Below are 20,391 nucleotides of genomic sequence, written 5' to 3' on the forward strand. Positions count from 1 at the left end.
TTTTTATATACCTCTCTTAGTTAGAATCGCATTAAAATTGTACCACACTGTGGCAACAGGTTCTAAGTATACTTGACTGACTTAAGGTTTGGGATGGACTATACTAAATTCATTGTGGGTGAGGTGGAAGGGTTGTAGACAGTGTAGTTTTGCAATTTTTTATATATGTGGTTATTCCATGGTTAACACTGTCCAGGAAATTGCTTTAATTTAAAATTCCTTTTTTTTTGGTTTATTTATTTATTTATGGCTGTGTTGGGTCTTCGTTTCTGTGCGAGGGCTTTCTCTAGTTGTGGCAAGCGGGGGCCACTCTTCATCGCGGTGCGCGGGCCTCTCACCATCGCGGCCTCTCTTGTTGCGGAGCGCAGGCTTAGTAGTGGTGGCTCACGGGCCCAGCTGCTCCGCGGCATGTGGGATCCTCCCAGACCAGGGCTCGAACCCGTGTCCCCTGCATTGGCAGGCAGATTCTCAACCACTGCGCCACCAGGGAAGCCCTAATTTAAAATTCCTAGGTATGTAGTGGGTCTTCTCATTGGACCATTAGGCTCAAGGGTTGTGACATGCTTGTTAAAAGGTTTATAGGTAGAAAAGCTGTTTAGTGGATAAAGGCAGAGTAGAGAGAAGCCAGTGGATTGAGAGGACTTTGGATATGTAGCCTTTAAAGTACTTTAGCTTTTGACTTACCGCAGATGATATTGACTGTAAGCTTAAATATAAACTGTAATACAGTAGAGGTTATATGATAAATGCTGTGTTATCTTTCCTCACCTGAATATAATTTATTACTGTGGCAGGTCTGAATAGATGCAGTACCTTTGATGTGTTGCAGCCTTCGTGTGATTTTCCAGTTGTAGGTCAAGCCTTAATGTCTGTATAAAAAAGGCTCAGGAGTTGCTGAAATTAAAATTTACATGAAGTAGCAATGAAAGCTTACGTACAATTCTTTTTAATTAAAATTTTTTTAACTTAAAATCTTTTAACTTAAAATTTTTAATTATTAAAGATTTTAAAACTATTCCAAAGATTAAGGCTAATTGATATAAAATACTTGGTTTTTTTCTGGAAACTGTTTTAAATAGCAAATCTCTGCCTTCCTTTTGTAGAATACCAATAGCCTATGGTTGTTGGTACCTGTCAGAACAGGTTAGTAGGAAAACAAAGAGGGTTCCCGTGGTGGGGGGGTGGGATGATAGGTCTTCCCAGCTCTTGCTGTTGGATATGCTGCTGGATAAGAAGAGCTAAGAGGGGGGAAATGCCTGTAGTTGATGTCATAGTTAGCAGTAAATGCAAATATGGAAAGTAATCTGTTGATACTAGAGTCTCAGTAGGATCTTTGATTTGTAGTATCATAGATTGTTAATGAAATAGACAACCTTCTGGTCTTTAAAGGTGATGTGTATGGTGGTGTTTTTTTTTTTCTCTGTGGGAATTTCTAGGATATTAAACATTTCCCTTTGGTATAGTCACTGATAGAAGAGCTTATACCATATGTGAAAGTTTAAAGTCAAGTGTTTGAACACCTGAATCACACAGTAGGTGGGAAAGGAACAGTAATAGCAAAGAAATACAAACCTTTGTACTTAAAATATTCTTGGGACTTCCCTGGCAGTCCAGTGGTTAAGACTTCGCCTTCCAATGCAGGGGGTGCGGCTTCAATCCCTGGTGGGGGAGCTAAGATCCCACGTGCCCCCCCCCCCAGGGGCCAAAAAACCAAAACATAAAACAGAAGCAATATTGTAACAAATTCAATAAAGACTTTAAAAATGGTTCACATCAAAAAGTAAAAAAATCTTTTCTAGCTGTGAAAAGATGTGGAACAACAACAATTTTAAATTTATTTATTTATTTATTTATTTTATTTTTGGCTGCGTTGGGTCCTCGTTGCTGTGCGTGGGCTTTCTCTAGTTGTGGCGAGCGGGGGCTACTCTTCGTCGTGGTGCGCAGGCTTCTCATCGTGGTGGCTTCTCTTGTTGCAGAGCACCGGGTCTAGGCGCGCGGGCTCAGTAGTTGTGGCTCGTGGGCTCTAGAGTGCAGGCTCAGTAGTTGTGGCGCACGGGCTTAGTTGCTCCGCGGCATGTGGGATATTCCCGGACCAGGGCTCGAACCCGTGTCCCCTGCATTGGCAGGCGGATTCCCAACCACTTTGCCACCAGGGAAGCCCCAACAATTTTAATGCTTAGTTATGTTTCCTTGTGTGGGCTGTGGTATTCTGGGAAAGCAGAATGGATGAGGGAACTTTACACTTAAGCATCAGGAGACCGAGAAATATTCATAACAGCGTTCTTGGTAATGACAGGAAATTGGAAACAGTCTAAATGTTCATCATCTGCAAAACAGATAAGTGTGTGTGCCATAATGGTATCTATATTGCAGTGAAAATGTAGATGTAATTCATGTGTAAATCAGTTTTAAAAAGTAAGCAATACATACATTTTAAGCCAATTTGTATAAAATTCAGAAATGCAAAGTTAACACTTTTTAAAAAGATATATGTCTATTAAGTGGTAAGACTTAAAAACAAGAGACTGCAGAAGGGGAGGAGGAATCACTGGAAATTGGTAGGTAGAAGGTATCTAAGGTTTTGTTAACATTTCTAAACTTTGGTGTTTATATACACTGGTTTGTATAATGTGTGATATAAAGGGGGTGGTGCTGGGCCTTTAGAGAATTACTAGTATTAAATGGAGAACGGAGAGACACATTCCAGCTAATAATTGTATTTGAGTGTGGACTTCATGTGATAAGTAGTAGAGAATTGTGTGTGTGTGTTTATTATTTATTTTTTGGCTGCGTTGGGTCTTCGTTGCTGTGCGTGGGCTTTCGGGGGCTACTCTTTGTTGCAGTGCCTGGGCTTCTCTCGCCATGGCTTCTCTTGTTGAGGAGCACGGGCTCTAGGCGCGCAGGCTCAGTAGTTGTCGCCTGCGGGCTTAGTTGCTCCGCGGCGGGAGTAGTATATTTTTGAAGAGAGTAAAATAATGAGTGATATTTTAGGAGGCTTATATTGAAACCTGTGAACCTGGATCCAATACACGGATGCCATCTGGAAGGCAAGAGGACAGAGTATCTCCAGTAAGGTTATGGCAGAGGAGATAGAGAGTTATGGACTGCATTTCTGAAGGATGAGAAGATAATTTAAAGGTAGATTGGAAATGGAATGAAGAAGGAAGAGGTTTAATTTGTTTACTTTCACTAGAATCCACTTCTCTTCTTCAGTCTTACTTGTCTAGGTTACTGCCAGTCTTTAAATCTGGTCTTTTAAAGCAGACTTCTGGTTCAGGAACAAAGTTCAGATTTTAAATCTGACTTCAAATAGAAAGGGATGAGACATGATAGTATAGTTGATATATGAAATAGTGCAGTGAAAGTGAAAGTGTTTATGTCTCTGGGCCAGTCCTTTTACTTCTAGTTTCTCATTGGTTGTGAGGATCAGATTGCATAAAGTAGATGATCACTATGGTGCTTACCATGTACCAAGTCTTATGAAATGGGTGTTATTTTTATTCCCATTTTACATACCAGGGAACAAACACAGAGATGTTAAGTAATTTGCCCAAGGTCACACAGCTATTTTGTAGTAGAACTGGGATTCAAATCCAGGCATTTGGGCTCTAAAAATCTCAGTTTATATCAAATCAGAGAGTTGTACAAATGTTTGTGGAAACCAAGAGCAGTAGATCATAAAGTTGTGAGTGGAGGGGGAAAATCTTAAGAGTGCAGAATGGTGCCTTGAGAAAAACCACAAATTTTGCTTTTAAGTAGAGAGGAGAGTTAGCCAAGTTAGTGTCTTAGGTCAAATCAAGAGTCAAAATTGCCTGTTAAATGGAATAACCTTCTTTGCTGTAGTATGAATTTACTTCATTAGTTTTCTCTATTGCTTAATCTGAAAATATTTAATGTCTAGTTGATAAAGTCACTAGGAAAAAAATTTAAACCTAGGAAGAAGAAAAACGTTCCAAGTCTGAATAATAGGAATCCTTTCTGTGGATTACCGTGAAGATTTCTATTTTAGCAGATGAAGGTACTGTGTTAGCCTAAGGATCAAGAAGTGGGCTAGAAGTTGAATCCAGGTCTGTGATTGGATTAACACCAACAGTCTTAAAGCATTTAAAAATAATACTTGTTTTTCAGCCTTCCTGGGCATGACACTTTATATGGTTTTATCTGTATTATGTGCTGAGGCACATATTGCTTCATACAAAACTGAAATTAATAGAGCTGGATAAGCAACAAGGATATACGGTATAGCACAAGGAATAATAGCTGTTATCTTGTAATAACTTACAGTGGAGTATAATATGCAAAAATACTGAATCACTATGCTGTACACCTGAAACTAATATAGTATTGTAAATCAACTATACTTCAATTAAAAAAAGAATCTGGGACAGTATTTCCTAGGGGGTTTACTATTTAAATTAATTAGTAGTTTTTTTTTAAAAACCTTGTAAGTCACTTAAAGGCATGCCATACTGAAATGAGATTATGGCACTGAAGAACACAGACTAAAATGTAAGTTTTTAAAGTGGCTCAAGCTCAATAAAATTGAATAGTTCCTCAGGTAACAATCTTTTTAAAAAAATCAAACCCTTAAATGAAATACAAGTTGTAAACATATATTGGGAAAACATATAGTGACATAAGCTAATGTGAAAATGAAAATTTACTTAACACTCTAAAATGGAAACTATGTTGATAAGTTATTTATAAAGCCATTATAAATTTAATAAATGAGAAACTTTAAGGAATAATTAACCTAACCCTGTATTTTAATTGGAAATGAGTCAGTTGCTTGCTTTAAAAGTTCTGAGCAGAGTAGTCAATGCTTTAAATTACTAATAGTGAACTATCCCTGCCATCTGTTGGTGAAATGGTTAGGACATTCTTACTGTATTGGTATTGTTGGTTGCTACGTGTATTTGGCATATTTTCGCATGAATAAGTTAAATCACAAGGGTGTTTGACCTTGATAGAACGTGGAAAATCTGAAAATTTCTTACAGCCTTTTGCGTTTTTAATTCAGGTGGGGAAAATACTGTAAGAAACTATTGTTTTTTAGCTGTTTGTTAAATTTTTATGTGAGATTAAAGGGTTATTATGAATTTTTATGTGAGATTAAAGGGTTATTATAAGTGGTTATTTCTTTCCTGAGCATCTCTACAAGCCTTTATGATTATACCATCTTAAAACTAGTTGTTTTTAAGAAGTGATTATTTCACACAATTGTAAACATAGTCAAAGATCCATATGATGGTATTAGATATCTTTAAAACATAGCATTTTTAAATTTAGAAACTGAAGATTTTTTTCTATAATGTCTTTTAAAGAACTAAAGTCTGCTTATGGTCATTTCACTTCCTGCTAAATAACCCTCTGAAAGAATGAATATGTAATAGGACTAATAGGTAATCTTTATTTTACATAGGAAATTGAAATATGGAACAACTATTTGTTTTCTCCTTGAACTTTCTGGATGTGTTAAGCTTTCATTTGTTTTCTGAAGTATTTTAGTTTTCCATTTCTTTTAATTGTTGAAGAAAATAAATCCAATAAAGAGTATCAGATAGTATTCATGAAATGTGGAGGTTGAATATGATTAACTGAAGCTTATTTCTTAACCATACATACAGATACTTGTTCAGCTGTGGAAGGTGAAGCTAACATCTTTAGTAGCACTTATATCATGAACTAGGTTTAAGTTCCAGGTTAATAATTTAGAATTGTGTATTAAAATGAGCTTTAAATCTGTTCATTGAGAATTAGAATATCAGACTGTAGTTAAATGGCATTTGTAAAGCAAGCCTAATTAGTCGTTCTTTTTCTGATGTTTTCTGATTGGGGGTGGGGTGGAGGTACTTTCTCTTTTGGAAGTGAAAGATTCTGCATTAATGGGCATTTAGAATTTATTGTATAAAGAATTTAAGTGGGTAAATTGGATTTTGATATTACGTTCTAGGTTAGTTATCTCAAAGGAATTATTTTCAAGCTTTATTAATCTCTGTGAAAAGGCAACTTTATATAATGATGGGGAAAAAAATACAGTAAAAGAAGCTAATCTTTTTAAAACATCTTGGTAACTTAGTAAACCTCTCAGTATTGTGCTAACTTTCATAGGCAGTAGGTCTTGCTTAAAGGAGCCTTTTAAAGTGACTTGTTCGTCTTACGTTCACCATTGACCAAAGATCTAAATGAACTTTTTATAAATGTTCTTGCACCAGTGCCGTCTTGTCTGATTTCTCTTAATTTCTTTGTTCTAATAAAAAGATTTTTAAAAACTTTGTTTCAATCAGAAGCCTGACTTAAGTTCTTTTTCAGTAATGCTACTCTCATGGTGTGGGATTGCATTTTAAGTTGAAACTCTGAGTCACAAAAATATTGTTATTCTTAAGAATTACAAGTTGTCATGGGATTTACATGGTTTGTCTTGCCCTTTTTCTTAGTTTTTCTGACATCCATTTTCTGTTTGTCTTAAGGTTATCACCTTTTACCTTTACTTCTCTTAACCTTTCCTTTTTGCAGATCCACCATTTTCATATACGCTACAAAGAAAAATAATTCTGTAATGCAACGATCATTTATTTCCCTTAAAATATCATCAATTTTAAAAAATTACATACGATCATAATGCCGCAGTATAATTTCCCTAAGGGAAAGAATAGTTCTTTCAAAAGACTGGCTTTTCAAAGTACAAAGCTTTGGCTCTCAAATGAAGGGCAAAGCTGCAATTTATAGTAACCTCGATACTTTAAAATTTTGATTTCGAAAAACCCTCTTAATGGTATTGATTTTTTTCTTTTTTTTAACAAAGTATACATGAAAACTTAGAGGGTCCTACCAATGTTTACACAATATTTCAACCGGCATTCTGTATGGCATTTAAAAGTCATATCAAAGAAACCTTCATCCAATGATGTACACTTAACTCTTGTCTTTATTAATCTTAAGGCCTAAGTAGTTTACGTACTAGATCTCATCTAGAACTAGTTTCTTTAGTGTCTTTTCTCAAATTCGTCTTTCTTGGTGTGCAAAAACATCTTCTGTACTTCCAGTCACCTCTGATAGCATTTCTATGTCTTTTTAACTTTGTTACATCTTTTTGTAAAATCTAACTTAAGTCTTGCCTGCAACTTTTTTTTATATTTCTTCTACCACTGTTTTCATCCAGTGTTTCCTTACTTTAATCTGTCATTGGTGGAATTGGTCCCATAATAGACTTGTAACTATTGAATATTGCCTGGTTTTTGCATTAATAAAGTTTAATACTTTAAACTAACAGTACTTCAGGGTATGGGTGATGAAATGTATTAAAGTTAACTGAGCAATGCCTTCTAGTAGAATTATGTAGCAAGCAATTTAAGACTTATCAACTTCTGTATGTAATTGTGATTATAAAATTGTTTCATCAAGGACATTTATTGTGTATATCATTTAACTGATACTTTATGAGCTCACACAAATGCTTTCCAAACTCTTATGTAACAATTTCTGAGGTAAAATAACAATTTAAGAAAGAAAATGAAAATAATTTCATTATTTTCACGTCTTGGAGGAAACACATCTTGGAGGATCGCATTCAGAATTTAAATTTTCCAGGTGATTGGGCTATTCTTGTGAAAGAATCTGTGTTTATAGAAATCTGTGTAAGCAAGATCTCATTTTCATTTTCACCTGTTTTGAGCTCTAGGGGTGCTGTAGCCCTGAGCATTAAGTGAATGTCGATGGCTGCTACCTTGGGGAGTTTCACTTCTTTAAATCACCTATACTTCCTGTACCTGGGTTTTTTCTTGGGAGGTCTCCTATTTCTGTACTGAGCATATTTAGTTCTCCTTACCTTTTAAGATTAGAGATGAAATAAGCAACTGCCTGATATAGGATGGACAGTAAGAAGGCAGTTAATTATTTGGCTTAAATTTGTGCAGAAATCCTTAAACTGTAGGAAGTCACTTATTTTTCTTCACATCTGTCTTTACCTCAATTTGATTTTGCTGCATAAAGGTCTCAACTATTGTGTTTGATCTTAGATCTTATACTAGGTACTTGACACCTAAGCTTCGTTTACTTGTGGTTTTACTTGGTTCTTTCTGATAGTGTTAATAGGTCTCATTTTCTAAAACAGAATACAACTGACTCATCTTTGACTTGCTGACCTTGATTTTTTGTTTTTAGTCTTCTGGAACTTAAGCATCATACTATAGGGTGTATTTTTATTCTTCTAAAAGAAGAGACCCATCTATATTTTTATTGAAATTTTGATGTATCCAGACATCTAACCCTTCAATTGAAATGTTTTTAAATTCAGTATGAAATTCCCTTTAATAGTTAAACTTTATCATGAAAGACTACTTTTTAAATATCTATATGCAGGCTCTGCATACATCTGAAATCTGTTAAAGTTATGTAATTCTTTGTAAGTTTGAGATCTTAAATGTTTTTTTTTTAATCAACATGATGCATAAGTTTTTTTTCTAAAAAAACGGCATCTACTTAAAGGGATTTATGACTAAAATTGCTTATTTTTCTACAGAGTTGTCTGCTGGTTCTCAGCTTGAAGAAGATTCTACAGTCCTTATTGATCCTTTTTCTTGGCGTTACCATTTTTTGAAGCAAAGTTAACCTAGTTTTCTAGTTTGAGCTTTCTTTTTGGCCATCTTCTAAAAAATTTTTTTTTAATCTATAAACTAGACAAGAGATAGTTCTACAATGTCCAAGTCATTCCAGCAGTCATCTCTCGGTAGGGACTCGCAGGGTCATGGGCGTGACCTGTCTGCAGCAGGAATAGGCCTTCTTGCTGCTGCTACCCAGTCTTTAAGTATGCCAGCATCTCTTGGAAGGATGAACCAGGGTACTGCACGCCTTGCTAGTTTAATGAATCTTGGAATGAGTTCTTCATTGAATCAACAAGGAGCTCATAGTGCACTGTCTTCTGCTAGTACTTCTTCCCATAATTTGCAGTCTATATTTAACATTGGAAGTAGAGGTCCGCTCCCTTTGTCTTCTCAACACCGTGGAGATGCAGACCAGGCCAGTAACATTTTGGCCAGCTTTGGTCTGTCTGCTAGAGACTTAGATGAACTGAGTCGTTATCCAGAGGACAAGATTACTCCTGAGAACTTGCCCCAAATCCTTCTACAGCTTAAAAGAAGGAGAACTGAAGAAGGCCCTACATTGAGTTATGGTAGAGATGGCAGATCTGCTACACGGGAGCCACCATACAGAGTACCTAGGGACGATTGGGAAGAAAAAAGGCACTTTAGAAGAGATAGTTTTGATGATCGTGGTCCTAGTCTCAACCCAGTGCTTGATTATGACCATGGAAGTCGTTCTCAAGAATCTGGTTATTATGACAGAATGGATTATGAAGATGACAGATTAAGAGATGGAGAAAGGTGTAGGGATGATTCTTTTTTTGGTGAGACCTCGCATAACTATCATAAATTTGACAGTGAGTATGAGAGAATGGGACGTGGTCCTGGTCCCTTACAAGAGAGATCTCTCTTTGAGAAAAAGAGGGGCGCTCCTCCAAGTAGCAATATTGAAGACTTCCATGGACTCTTACCGAAGGGTTATCCCCATCTGTGCTCTATATGTGATTTGCCAGTTCATTCTAATAAGGTGAGTTAATGCAACAGATACTTCTAATTTCTTTTACGTTGTAGTGCCTATTCTGTATTTACCTATATCTTTTACTCTAATTCTGTAGTCTGGTGACATTGAGTTGATCAAGAATTTTTATACTTTTGAGAACACTTACTTTATTTCGAAGGTAATTGTTTTTGAGCATTTTAAACCAGGGCTTTACATTAATACAATCTGCCTAGATTACTTCTGGCCACAAAGCTGTCATCCACTGGGATTATCTTGTTGGTTTTTGGCATCAATATGTTCTTCTTAATCGTATATTTAAGCAGGTTTTTTGTCTGCTTTGTTGAATTGTTTTAAGTATTTTTTTTTTTTTTTAGCAGTCAATGTGCTCTGCCATTCAGGATGCTAGATAATCAGCTCTCCATCTGTCTTAATTACTGATTCGTATGTAGTAAAGATGTATTCTTGAACAATTCTCTTTTTTTCCTTATCTGTGGCTACAGGGAAAGAGTTAATGTAGAGCCCTGGTGTTTGTTTCAGTATATTTCATATTTTAGATTAGTTCATTCTTCCTTTTTTAATTTTCCTTTAACACAAACTCTCATGCTATAACTGAAATTTTTTCATCATTTTTTTTCTCCTTTTCCACAACTTTCTTAAACATACTTCAAAACTCACTTTTTATTATCCCATATTGCATCTATCCCTTTAGAGACTTGGGAAGATCAACTACTGCAGTATCCTGCTCTGTGTTCCTCATAAGCATGTTCTTTTTCTGACTTAGGCTTAGACTTCTGGTATAGTCATTTGAGGAAAAAAAAAATCTAATTCTCCTTTGCTTTAATTATCACATCTGGCAAAATGGGAACTTTTTCAAAATGTCCTTTTAAACATATTGTCCTTTCTCTTTCAATGTTTTCAATGCTAATCATTCGCACTGTTTTTTTCCCCGCCCCAAAATACAGTGCAGTTGACTTAAAGTCAACATTATAGCACTCCACTAGCTTGATCTGTTATCTGACCATCCATTTTTCCTGATGTGCTGTACTTAACTGGAACATGTTGCTGCCATGAAACTGATTTGATGGTTACTGTCACAGGGTTTTTTCTTCACAGTAACATTTGGAAGGGTCATTTTCTTTTCATATCTATCCCTTTTAAATGCATTTTTAATTGAGTGTTGATTTTTGAGCAAACTATATCATATAGGTCATTACAGATTTTGTTTTTAATCCTTTTAAAAGTATTACCAATCAATCCCTTTTCTGTGTTTGGATCTCAATATTTTTGTCTCAGATAACTAAGAGAAGAGACTTCTTACATTATTTGAATTTACAGAGTATTTTGAAAAATATCTTTAAGAATAATTCCTAGCTAAATATATGTATGTATTCCTATAATACAAAAATCTTTTGAATTCATGCATCAATAATTTAAGTATACAAGGAATAGTTTAATCTTTAATCCATGTCAAAATAAATTCAAATGCTAAATTTAACGTTCATAGATTAATTTTCATTTAAGACAGAACCACAGACTCATAGAAGTTAAGGAATTATATTTAGTAGGTGTTTTCCTTTTTCAAATTTGTTGGATACACTAAGTATATCATGGAATTTAGTTTTTGTTCAGTACCAAACTTCAAGTTTTAGGTCTGGTATGAATTGATTCAAAGAAAAGGTCCATTAAACTTTGGTGACTCAAAATATTTTCTGTTACTTCTTGCCTGTTCGCAGAAATGGCAATATGAGAAATATTCTCAGATAGGTTCTCTAAACTCCAAGGAAGATAGCTAGTTACAGTGTCTCAAATGAAAGTGATTGTAAGGGACTTAAAATCTTTGCTACTGGAGTCATCATAAATCAAAAGCTGTTGTTGGAAGTCTCCTTTTCCTGACTTTGAGCGGTAATTTAACCTTGCTGCTTACACATGGGAAAACAATTCAGTAAAGGAACACAAAAGAAAACCAAGAAGGACTTTAATCAGAAAAAAGTTTCTATTTTTACATATGATTATACTTTTCTCTCCAAATGTTGCTATCTTCTAGTTCCTTAACGGTTATATTACTAAATAATGATAGTAATGGACCTAAATTGACAAAAGAATATTTTTGAATATTTGGAACTTTGAATTCAAGAGTAAGAAGACACCTTACCTAGTGCAAGAGGTACTTTTAACCTGTAAAAATGCATGTACCCTAGCTAGTTTGGGTATTTTATCACAAATTTAGAAACAGTTAAGTATTACTTTAGAGGCCCTTTGATTTACAAAACTTATGGTATTTGTAAATTGCACCAATTTTAAGAAGTTTTAGCACCTGGATTCTCTTAATGTATTTTATTAGTTTCCTTAACATGGCTAATGTTTTCTGGATATCTTCATTATGGAAAAAATAAATACTCACTTTTAGTAGGGATCTTTTTAATTTATAGCTGATGTAGAATCAATGAGTTTAGAGAAAGTAGATAATGAAAATTTTTTTAACATTTAATCCTGCTCTCTGGTATTGCTGCATAACTTGGAAAATCTGTTCTTTTCACTTAGTGGTAACGTTAAATAGCCTACATGATCAAAACTTCTTCTTACTATGAAATAAGAAACTTTTAGGTGAAAAACATCTAATTTGTCATCATTATTTTTGATATTTTAAGTAACTTTCAGTGATGGTGTTGCTTTTATTTCTTTCTAGGTCATTGTAGAACATCAAGTTGCTCTTCTACACAGCCTCAAACTTGCCTCAAAATTCCTTTCATTTAAAGAAAACTGGCCACTACAGCCCTTTCACTGTCTTGTCACTTGAGTTCATATTTTCCTTTCAGTATTCTGGAAGCCCTTAAGTTATTCTTTATTCTGCCATTCCACATGTGCTTCTCCAAATTATCTTTTCTTTATATAATTTAGGTATCTCAGTGACATCAAGGTGAATGTAGTTTTTCCTGCAGAACTTCTGAATTCAAAAAGTGAATCCTTTTTCTTTATTAATCTGATGTGAGAGTTACCTCCATGTAGAATCCAAGGATATAGGTTTTTTTAAAAACCTTTTTGGCTTTTAATCCTCACCTTAGACCAAACAGTAAAAGATCAGGTATGGTAGTGCAGATTAGTAATGGGTGGGTTTGGGAGGTATATAACTGATTCTTTGATCTTGGCTTTCTTTCTAGTACTTTGTAAGACCAGCCATACTTTCACAAGTTTGAACCTTTAAAGATCATGGGGGATTGGATATAAATAACTTCTGGTCAACTAGATATCCTTTCCATCTCCTATTAATTAGAAGCATGCCTAATAGGGTAACTTTTGCTCCTCTCCCAACACACTACTTCTCAAGGGTATTTTAAATCTGAATATTTTTCGTTAAGAAAATTCTAAGTTAATGTATTTGTTTAATCCCGCTTCTGAATTTTGTGAACTTTACCTATGGCGCCTCTTAGTTACAGCCATTTTTAAAGTGGCCTCCAACAAGTCAGTGGTCTGTTGCTTTGCAAGTAGAAATGTTTTATATCCCAAATATCTGGTTGTAGAGCCAGCTGGAGAGATCTCTTCCAGTTCCTTACTTATTAGCCATTATTTTAAAAAGACAGTCCAGCTTTGAGAGATAGTTCCCCAAGTTCTTAGAAGTACCATTCTGTTTGAATGTGTTCCATTTTACCTCTTTCACAGTTTTAGTTAATTTTTAATAGGGCATAGAAATGTGTGTAAACTCTCAAAATGTAAGTTAGTTTTTAAAAATTAGATCCCATTTATAAAATAACTTTTTCTAAAGTTTCAGAATGGTGTCTCTTGTAATTTGGTTCCTTATTTTAGTTCAGCTCTAAGTGAGACTCCCTTTTTAAAACATTGCCTGACCATGTTTTATATTCCAAATATAATGTATTAGGTAGTGTGGGTGTTGGAAAAGTTGCCTTATTTTGTGGGGATTTGTGAAACAATAATACTTGTAAAGCGGGAAGTGTAAAACAAGATAGCTTTCTTTATAAGCAATGTAATAATAGTTGCTTTTTTTTCTTTTTAATGAAAAATTTTTTTATTATTAGCACTTCCTATGTGCCTGGCAATGTTCCGATAAACAGGTTACCTTTATTAATTCATTACTTTTCACAAAATTCTAGGAGAATATTGAATCACAGTGAATTTAAATAACTTATACGAAGGATTCACATCTAGTAAGTGGCACCTTGGGAATTGAATGTAGGCAGTCTGGCTGCAAAGCCTACTTTTCCTAACTTTCTTATATTGCCTAAAATGTTAATCATTTACATGTGGATTTTTAACTAAAGAAAGGAAAGTTTATTTGCATAAAATAGGAAAAAAAATAATTCCTTCAAATTTAAAATAATCACACAGGAGCAAATACTGAAGAAATAAAATGTTTTCCTCCCTAAAATTTAGAAATGGACACTCCTAAAATTTGCTTCTCTGTTTTTGGGAAACATAATGGGAGCTTAGTTTTTTGATAAATGGGAGCATTTTCTAGAAAAGTCACTCCTGTTGAATCAACTTAGCTTTTTATGGCTTTAGTACACTTGCAATATACCTCAAAGGCTGGATGAAATTAAAGATACTATTTTTAACTAATTATTCACATTTATAGTATATATTTTCTAAAGTGATATAAGCATGGATATTTTATCATATTTAGAGTTCTATAAAAGCAATTCTAATGATACGTAAATAAAAATTCAGTTTCGTCCACAGAAATTAATATGCCTACTGATCTCAAGGTCAGTTACTACTCTTGATCTTTATTAACTCTATATCTTTTCCCTGTCAGGTCTGTTAGTATATTAACCAAGTTATCCAGTTTTTCCAAGAATGTGCATGGCGTATTTGAGGGCAGGATCAAGCTACAAGGATTCAGAGAAATGGTTTTAAATTAATTCAGTGTGATTAGTGAATGGGCAGGTGTTTGTTCTGCTTATGATACTACGTATAGATTAACATTCTAGAGTTTGAATGGTTCAAATGAAAATACCTTAGTTTTATTTTTGTTAATTCTACTAATTTACTTTGCTACAGGAGTGGAGTCAACATATCAATGGAGCAAGTCACAGTCGTCGATGCCAGCTTCTTCTTGAAATGTAGGAGTTTGAAATACCTTTAAAGCATCCTTATCGTGAATCAGAAACACCCATTGATTGCTTTGGGGAGTTCACCGTTTACTTGTAATATCCACATTGTTTTTACTGCATAGTTGATACTGTCCAGGCAATGCCAGTTACAAACAAAATGTTTAGATCTGGAATTGTATATGGGATGTTAGATGCAGTGGTAGTGGTACTTTGTTATTTAATATTTCTAGAGTTAATAAACGTTGGTTCTTTTTATACAAATTGAAAGAATTAATAGACTTAAAGATAGCCTTTGATACATAGAACAGGTTCATGAGAGCATTTGCAGTAACAGTAATACGTGCTCTAAGAATACAGAAGACGTGGAAAAGGGGGAAATTACTAGAAGTTAAAAGTTAGTTTTCAAGCAAAACCCTTCAGGATGTATTTCTTGCTTTTGAGATACTTTTGATTCTGAGTTTAAGCTGCTAGAATGAATTTGAATTCCTAAAGAATCTCCCTGCCTAAATAGCACATGATACCCATTGTTCACTGGAGTGGCCATTTTCACGTATGCTATGCTCTGTTGGGGCTGTCCTTTCTGTCTAGTGCCACAACTCAGCTCTGCTCTTGGTATTTAATATTGGAGAAAGAAAATCTGTGGTCGGTCTTTGTTTCCCTATATAACCCACATTTCCAGTCCCTCATGGAGCACTTTTCTTCTTTGTGAATTAACAAATATAGGGCATTCTCTAGCGGCCCAGTGGTTAGGACTACACACACTTTCACTGTCAAGGGCCCGGGTTTAGTCCCTGATTGGGGATACAAGCCGTGTGGCATGGCCAAAAAAAACCAAATATAGGAGTATTTTAATTGCAACATACATTGCCTACATTTTCAGGCAATACAGAACAAGTATATTCTCCTTCATTTGGATTAATTTGAAATTTTGAAATTTTCCTTTGGGAATATCAACATGTCATGTTTTTAAACTGTAATATTTCTAACACTTAGACTCTGTATAACTTTACTAATGAATAATCTCTATTTTAAAGGCCAAGCGAGGCTACTTTGTGAATAGGACAGTTTTATTTTAAAGTTAATTTTCTGGTCTTTTTAAAGCTACCCAGAATGGAATCCTGACAATGATACAGGACATACAATGTAAGTTAAATTTTTTAAGCTATTGTTTGTAAAGGAGATCAATGTAAGGAATTCAGGTTAAATTTTTCAACGTTTCATAAACAATATTTTCTTAATTTCTTTATTGAATATGAGAGTTTGGTAAAAGTAAAAGTCACTGTGGGTGAAAGAATTTCTAGAAGCTATCTCTTATATAGTAATTTTTATTTTATTGTTATAGATTTTTCCCTAGTTACTTCATACATAAGTGCCCCCAAAGATTGGAATCATAGTCATACAAATGTTTTAGCAGTAAATTTTAGTTATTTCTGATGGACTTTATCATGCTTTGTATTTTATGTTTTCACATTATACTAGGGGTGATCCATTCATGTTGCAGCAATCTACAAACCCAGCACCAGGAATTCTGGGACCTCCGCCTCCCTCATTTCATCTTGGGGGACCAGCAGTTGGACCAAGAGGAAATCTGGGTGATTATAAAATTCATGTTACCTTTCCCTAAGAGCTTTTATCATAAAAATTAAATGCAGTGATGTTAGGCAAAAGAAGTGTCATTGAACTGTAACTCAGAAATAACATTGCATGAGAAGACATGTGGTACTCATATGTTATTTGTAATATCCTTCATTTGTGTTTGAAAGATGTCTGTTTTTCAATTAAAATAGCCTGGTAGTGCAAGTATATTTATTACAAGACTGAAAAATACACTTTTTCCCTATAAAGGTGCTGGAAATGGAAACCTGCAAGGACCAAGACACATGCAAAAGGGCAGAGTGGTCAGTAATAAAGCTCTTGCTTTTGCTGTTTTAGCTGCTCGGGGGAATGTGATTTGAATCCTTGCTCAGTGAATTTGTGTCATAGTCTTTATTATAGGAAGATTGCTTTAGTTTGAAAATCATCAGGCTTTTATATATGACTTTGATAAGAGTTAAAACTTTGTTTTCATATGTCCATAGTCTACAGATCTCACCTTGATTCAAAGTTAAGAACTTTGCTATCTAATTATGTACACAGTAGTCAATTTAAATATCAGTGCAGGTACTGTTTTCTGAAACTTTTGAAATTTGCCCCAGTGACATTTTAAATATTTAGTTTTTTCCGGTTGACTGTAGATTATAAAAGTTTTAATATAATACATAACCTGTTTCGTATTGCTTCTAAAGAAACTTGTTTACTAACTTGATTTTTTCCTAATGGATAGGAAACTAGCCGAGTTGTTCACATCATGGATTTCCAGCGAGGGAAAAACTTGAGATATCAACTATTACAGCTGGTGGAACCATTTGGAGTTATTTCAAATCATCTGATTCTAAATAAAATTAATGAGGTATGAGTTAAGTGTAGTATTTATTCATCACTAAAATATTTCCTAAGGGGATTACATAATTTTGTATTAGAAAAAGAATGTAAGCTTAAATCATCAATATGGAATGTAATATAGAGCGAAGGGCCAATAGTTGAACTAATCAGTAGTAAATTCTAGTACTAATGGATTATTAGTAACTTTATAAATTGTGATTCTTAAGCAGTAACATTGTCATTATTATACTGCTGCTACTATAAGGGCTATATAAGAATAATTATTTGGAAAACCATTTCAAACTTTTACCCAAATGGCACCAAATTATTTCAGATTCAGTAGGCATAATAAATGATAGTTTTAGTATCATGATGGTAATAAAATCTGAGGTGATCGTTAATAAATAGCAAATTAGCAATGCTGGGTTTCTTGTTTTGCTTTTAGATTCTTGAAAATGCTTTCTATTTAATGATTAAATATTTTTGGAAAGACTTTGGGCATTGTGGAATTTGGTTGGTTTTGGGAAATAATTTGTTTTGCCATTTTAGGCATTTATTGAAATGGCAACCACAGAAGATGCTCAGGCTGCAGTGGATTATTATACAACCACACCAGCATTAGTATTTGGCAAGCCAGTGAGAGTTCATTTATCCCAGAAGTATAAAAGAATAAAGGTAATATCTGTTTTTCCAGATATGTATTACCAACCATTTGATACATCATTTTAATATTTGCAAACTTAGAGCTATTTTAAATTGTTGCTAATATCTAGGATAATCTTAACTATTAACTAATAATTACGGCATACCTACCAACGTTTGACTCCCCCTCCCTCCTTTTTTTTCCCGTTCATTAAATTAAAGAAACCTGAAGGGAAGCCAGACCAGAAGTTTGATCAGAAACAAGAGCTTGGACGTGTGATACATCTCAGCAATTTACCTCATTCTGGCTATTCTGACAGTGCTGTCCTCAAGCTTGCTGAGCCTTATGGGAAAATTAAGAATTATATACTGATGAGGATGAAAAGTCAGGTAATATACATGTAGAAGTTTTGAAAAAGATTATTTCTCAGAGTGCTTTAAGTTTTTTGTTTCGTTTTGTTTTTTTAATATCCTCATTTGTAGTGAAGAAAGGGCAGGGGTGGTAATTTGGCATCCAAGGTGGAGTGGTTCTTTATCTTATCATAGATAAATTTTCTAGCCAAGTGGTAGTTTTTTAAAAGTCATAGTAGGCGAATTCTATCAAACATTTAGAGAGGAGCTAATGCCGATCCTTCTCAAACTCTTCAAAAAATTGCAGAGGGAGGAACACTCCCAAATTCACCATCACCCCGATACCAAAACCAGACAAAGATATCACAAAAGAAGAAAATTACAGACCAATATCACTGATGAACATAGATGCAAAAATCTTGAACAAAATACTAGCAAACAGAATCCAACAACATATTAAAAGGATCATACACCATGATCAAATGGCATTTATCCCAGGGATGCGAGGATTCTTCAGTATACGCAAATCAATCGATATGATACACTATATTAACAAATTAAGGAATAAAAACCATATGATCATCTTAATAGATGCAGAAAAAGCTTTTGACAAAATTCAACACCCATTTATGATAAAAACTCTCCAGAAAAATGGGCATAGAGGGAACCTTCTTCAACATAGTAAAGGCCATATATGACAAACCCACAGCAAACATCATACTCAATGGTGAAAAACTGAAAGCATTTCCACTAAGATCAGGAACAAGACAAGGATGTCCACTTTTGCCACTCAACATAGTTTTGGAAGTCCTAGCCACGGCAATCAGAGAAGAAAAAGAAACAAAAGGAATCCAGATTGGAAAAGAAGAAGTAAAACTGTCACTGTTTGCAGATGGTGTGACATAATTTTCTACTCTACATAGAAAATCCTAAAGATGCCACCAGAAAACTACTAGAACTAATCAGTGAATTTGGTAAGGTTGCAGGATACAAAATTAATGCACAGAAATCTCTGGCATTCCTATACACTAACAACAGAAGATCAGAGAGAGAAATTAAGGAAACAATCCCATTTAACATCGCAACAAAAAGAATAAAATACCTAGGAATAAACCTACCTAAGGAGGCGAAAGACTTGTACTCAGAAAACTATAGAACACTGATGAAAGAAATCAGAAACATAAACAGATGGAGAAATACATCATGTTCTTGGATTGGAAGAATCAATATTGTGAAAATGACTGTACTACCCGAAGCAATCTACAGATTCAGTGCAATCCCTGTCAGAGTACCAATGGCATTCTTCACAGAATTAGAAGAAAAAATTTTGCAATTTGTAAGGAAGCATGGAAGACCCCGAATAACCAAAGCAATCTTGAGAAAGAAAAACAGAGCTGGAGGAATCAGGCTCCCTGACTTCAAATTATACTACAAAGCTACAGTAATCAAGACAGTATGGTACTGGCACGAAAACAGAAATATAGATCAACGGTACAGGATAGAAGGCCCAGAGATAAACCCACGCACACATGGTCACCTAATTTTCGACAAAGGAGGCAAGAACATACAAGGGAGAAGAGACAGCCTCTTCAATAAGTGGTGCTGGGAAAACTGGACAGCTACGTGTAAAAGAATGAAATTAAAACACTCCCTAACACCATACACAAAAATAAACTCAAAATGGATTAAAGACCTAAATGTAAGGCCAGACACTACCAAACTCTTAGAGGAAAATATAGGCAGAACACTCTATGACATAAATCACAGCAAGATCCTTTTTGACCCACCTCCTAGAGAAATGGAAATAAAAACAAAAATAAACAAATGGGACCTAAGTAAACTTAACAGCTTTTGCACGGCAAAGGAAACCATAAACAAGATGAAAAGACAGCCCTCAGAATGGGAGAAAATATTTGCAAATGAAACAATGGACAAAGGATTAATCTCCGAAATATACAAACAGCTCATGGAACTCAATATCAAAAAAACAAACAATTCAATTAAAAAATGGGCAGAAGACGTAAATAGACATTTCACCAAAGAAGACATACAGATGGCCAAGAGGCACATGAAAAGATGCTCAACATCACTAATTATTAGAGAAATGCGAATCAAAACTACAATGAGGTATCACCTCACGCCGGTCAGAATGGCCGTTATCAAAAAATCTAGAAACAATAAATGCTGGAAAGGGTGTGGTGAAAAGGGAACTCTCCTGCACTGTTGGTGGGAATGTAAATTGATACAACCACTTTGGAGAACAGTATGAAGGTTCCTTAAGAAACTAAAATTAGAACTACCATATGACCCAGCAGTCCCACTACTGGGC

General features: G+C 34.6%; 1 protein-coding gene across 4 annotated transcripts in view; it reads left to right on the forward strand.

Annotated features, from left to right (window-relative positions):
• MATR3 (matrin 3) overlaps window positions 1-20,391 on the forward strand; it is a 50,010-nt gene that overhangs the window by 21,756 nt on the left and 7,863 nt on the right. For 3 of the 4 annotated variants that reach the window (XM_061189652.1, XM_061189654.1, XM_061189653.1), the window contains 8 exons: window positions 8,522-9,609; window positions 14,596-14,657; window positions 15,750-15,791; window positions 16,128-16,240; window positions 16,494-16,546; window positions 16,972-17,097; window positions 17,619-17,744; window positions 17,934-18,101. In XM_061189652.1, the coding sequence (XP_061045635.1) occupies window positions 8,698-9,609; window positions 14,596-14,657; window positions 15,750-15,791; window positions 16,128-16,240; window positions 16,494-16,546; window positions 16,972-17,097; window positions 17,619-17,744; window positions 17,934-18,101 (1,602 nt within the window). In that variant the 5' untranslated portion in view covers window positions 8,522-8,697. The remainder of the gene's footprint in view (window positions 1-8,521; window positions 9,610-14,595; window positions 14,658-15,749; window positions 15,792-16,127; window positions 16,241-16,493; window positions 16,547-16,971; window positions 17,098-17,618; window positions 17,745-17,933; window positions 18,102-20,391) is intronic. The other variant, XM_061189655.1, reaches the window with a different exon arrangement.

Source organism: Eubalaena glacialis, chromosome 4 (genome assembly GCF_028564815.1).
Source record: "Eubalaena glacialis isolate mEubGla1 chromosome 4, mEubGla1.1.hap2.+ XY, whole genome shotgun sequence".
NCBI lineage: Eukaryota > Metazoa > Chordata > Mammalia > Artiodactyla > Balaenidae > Eubalaena > Eubalaena glacialis.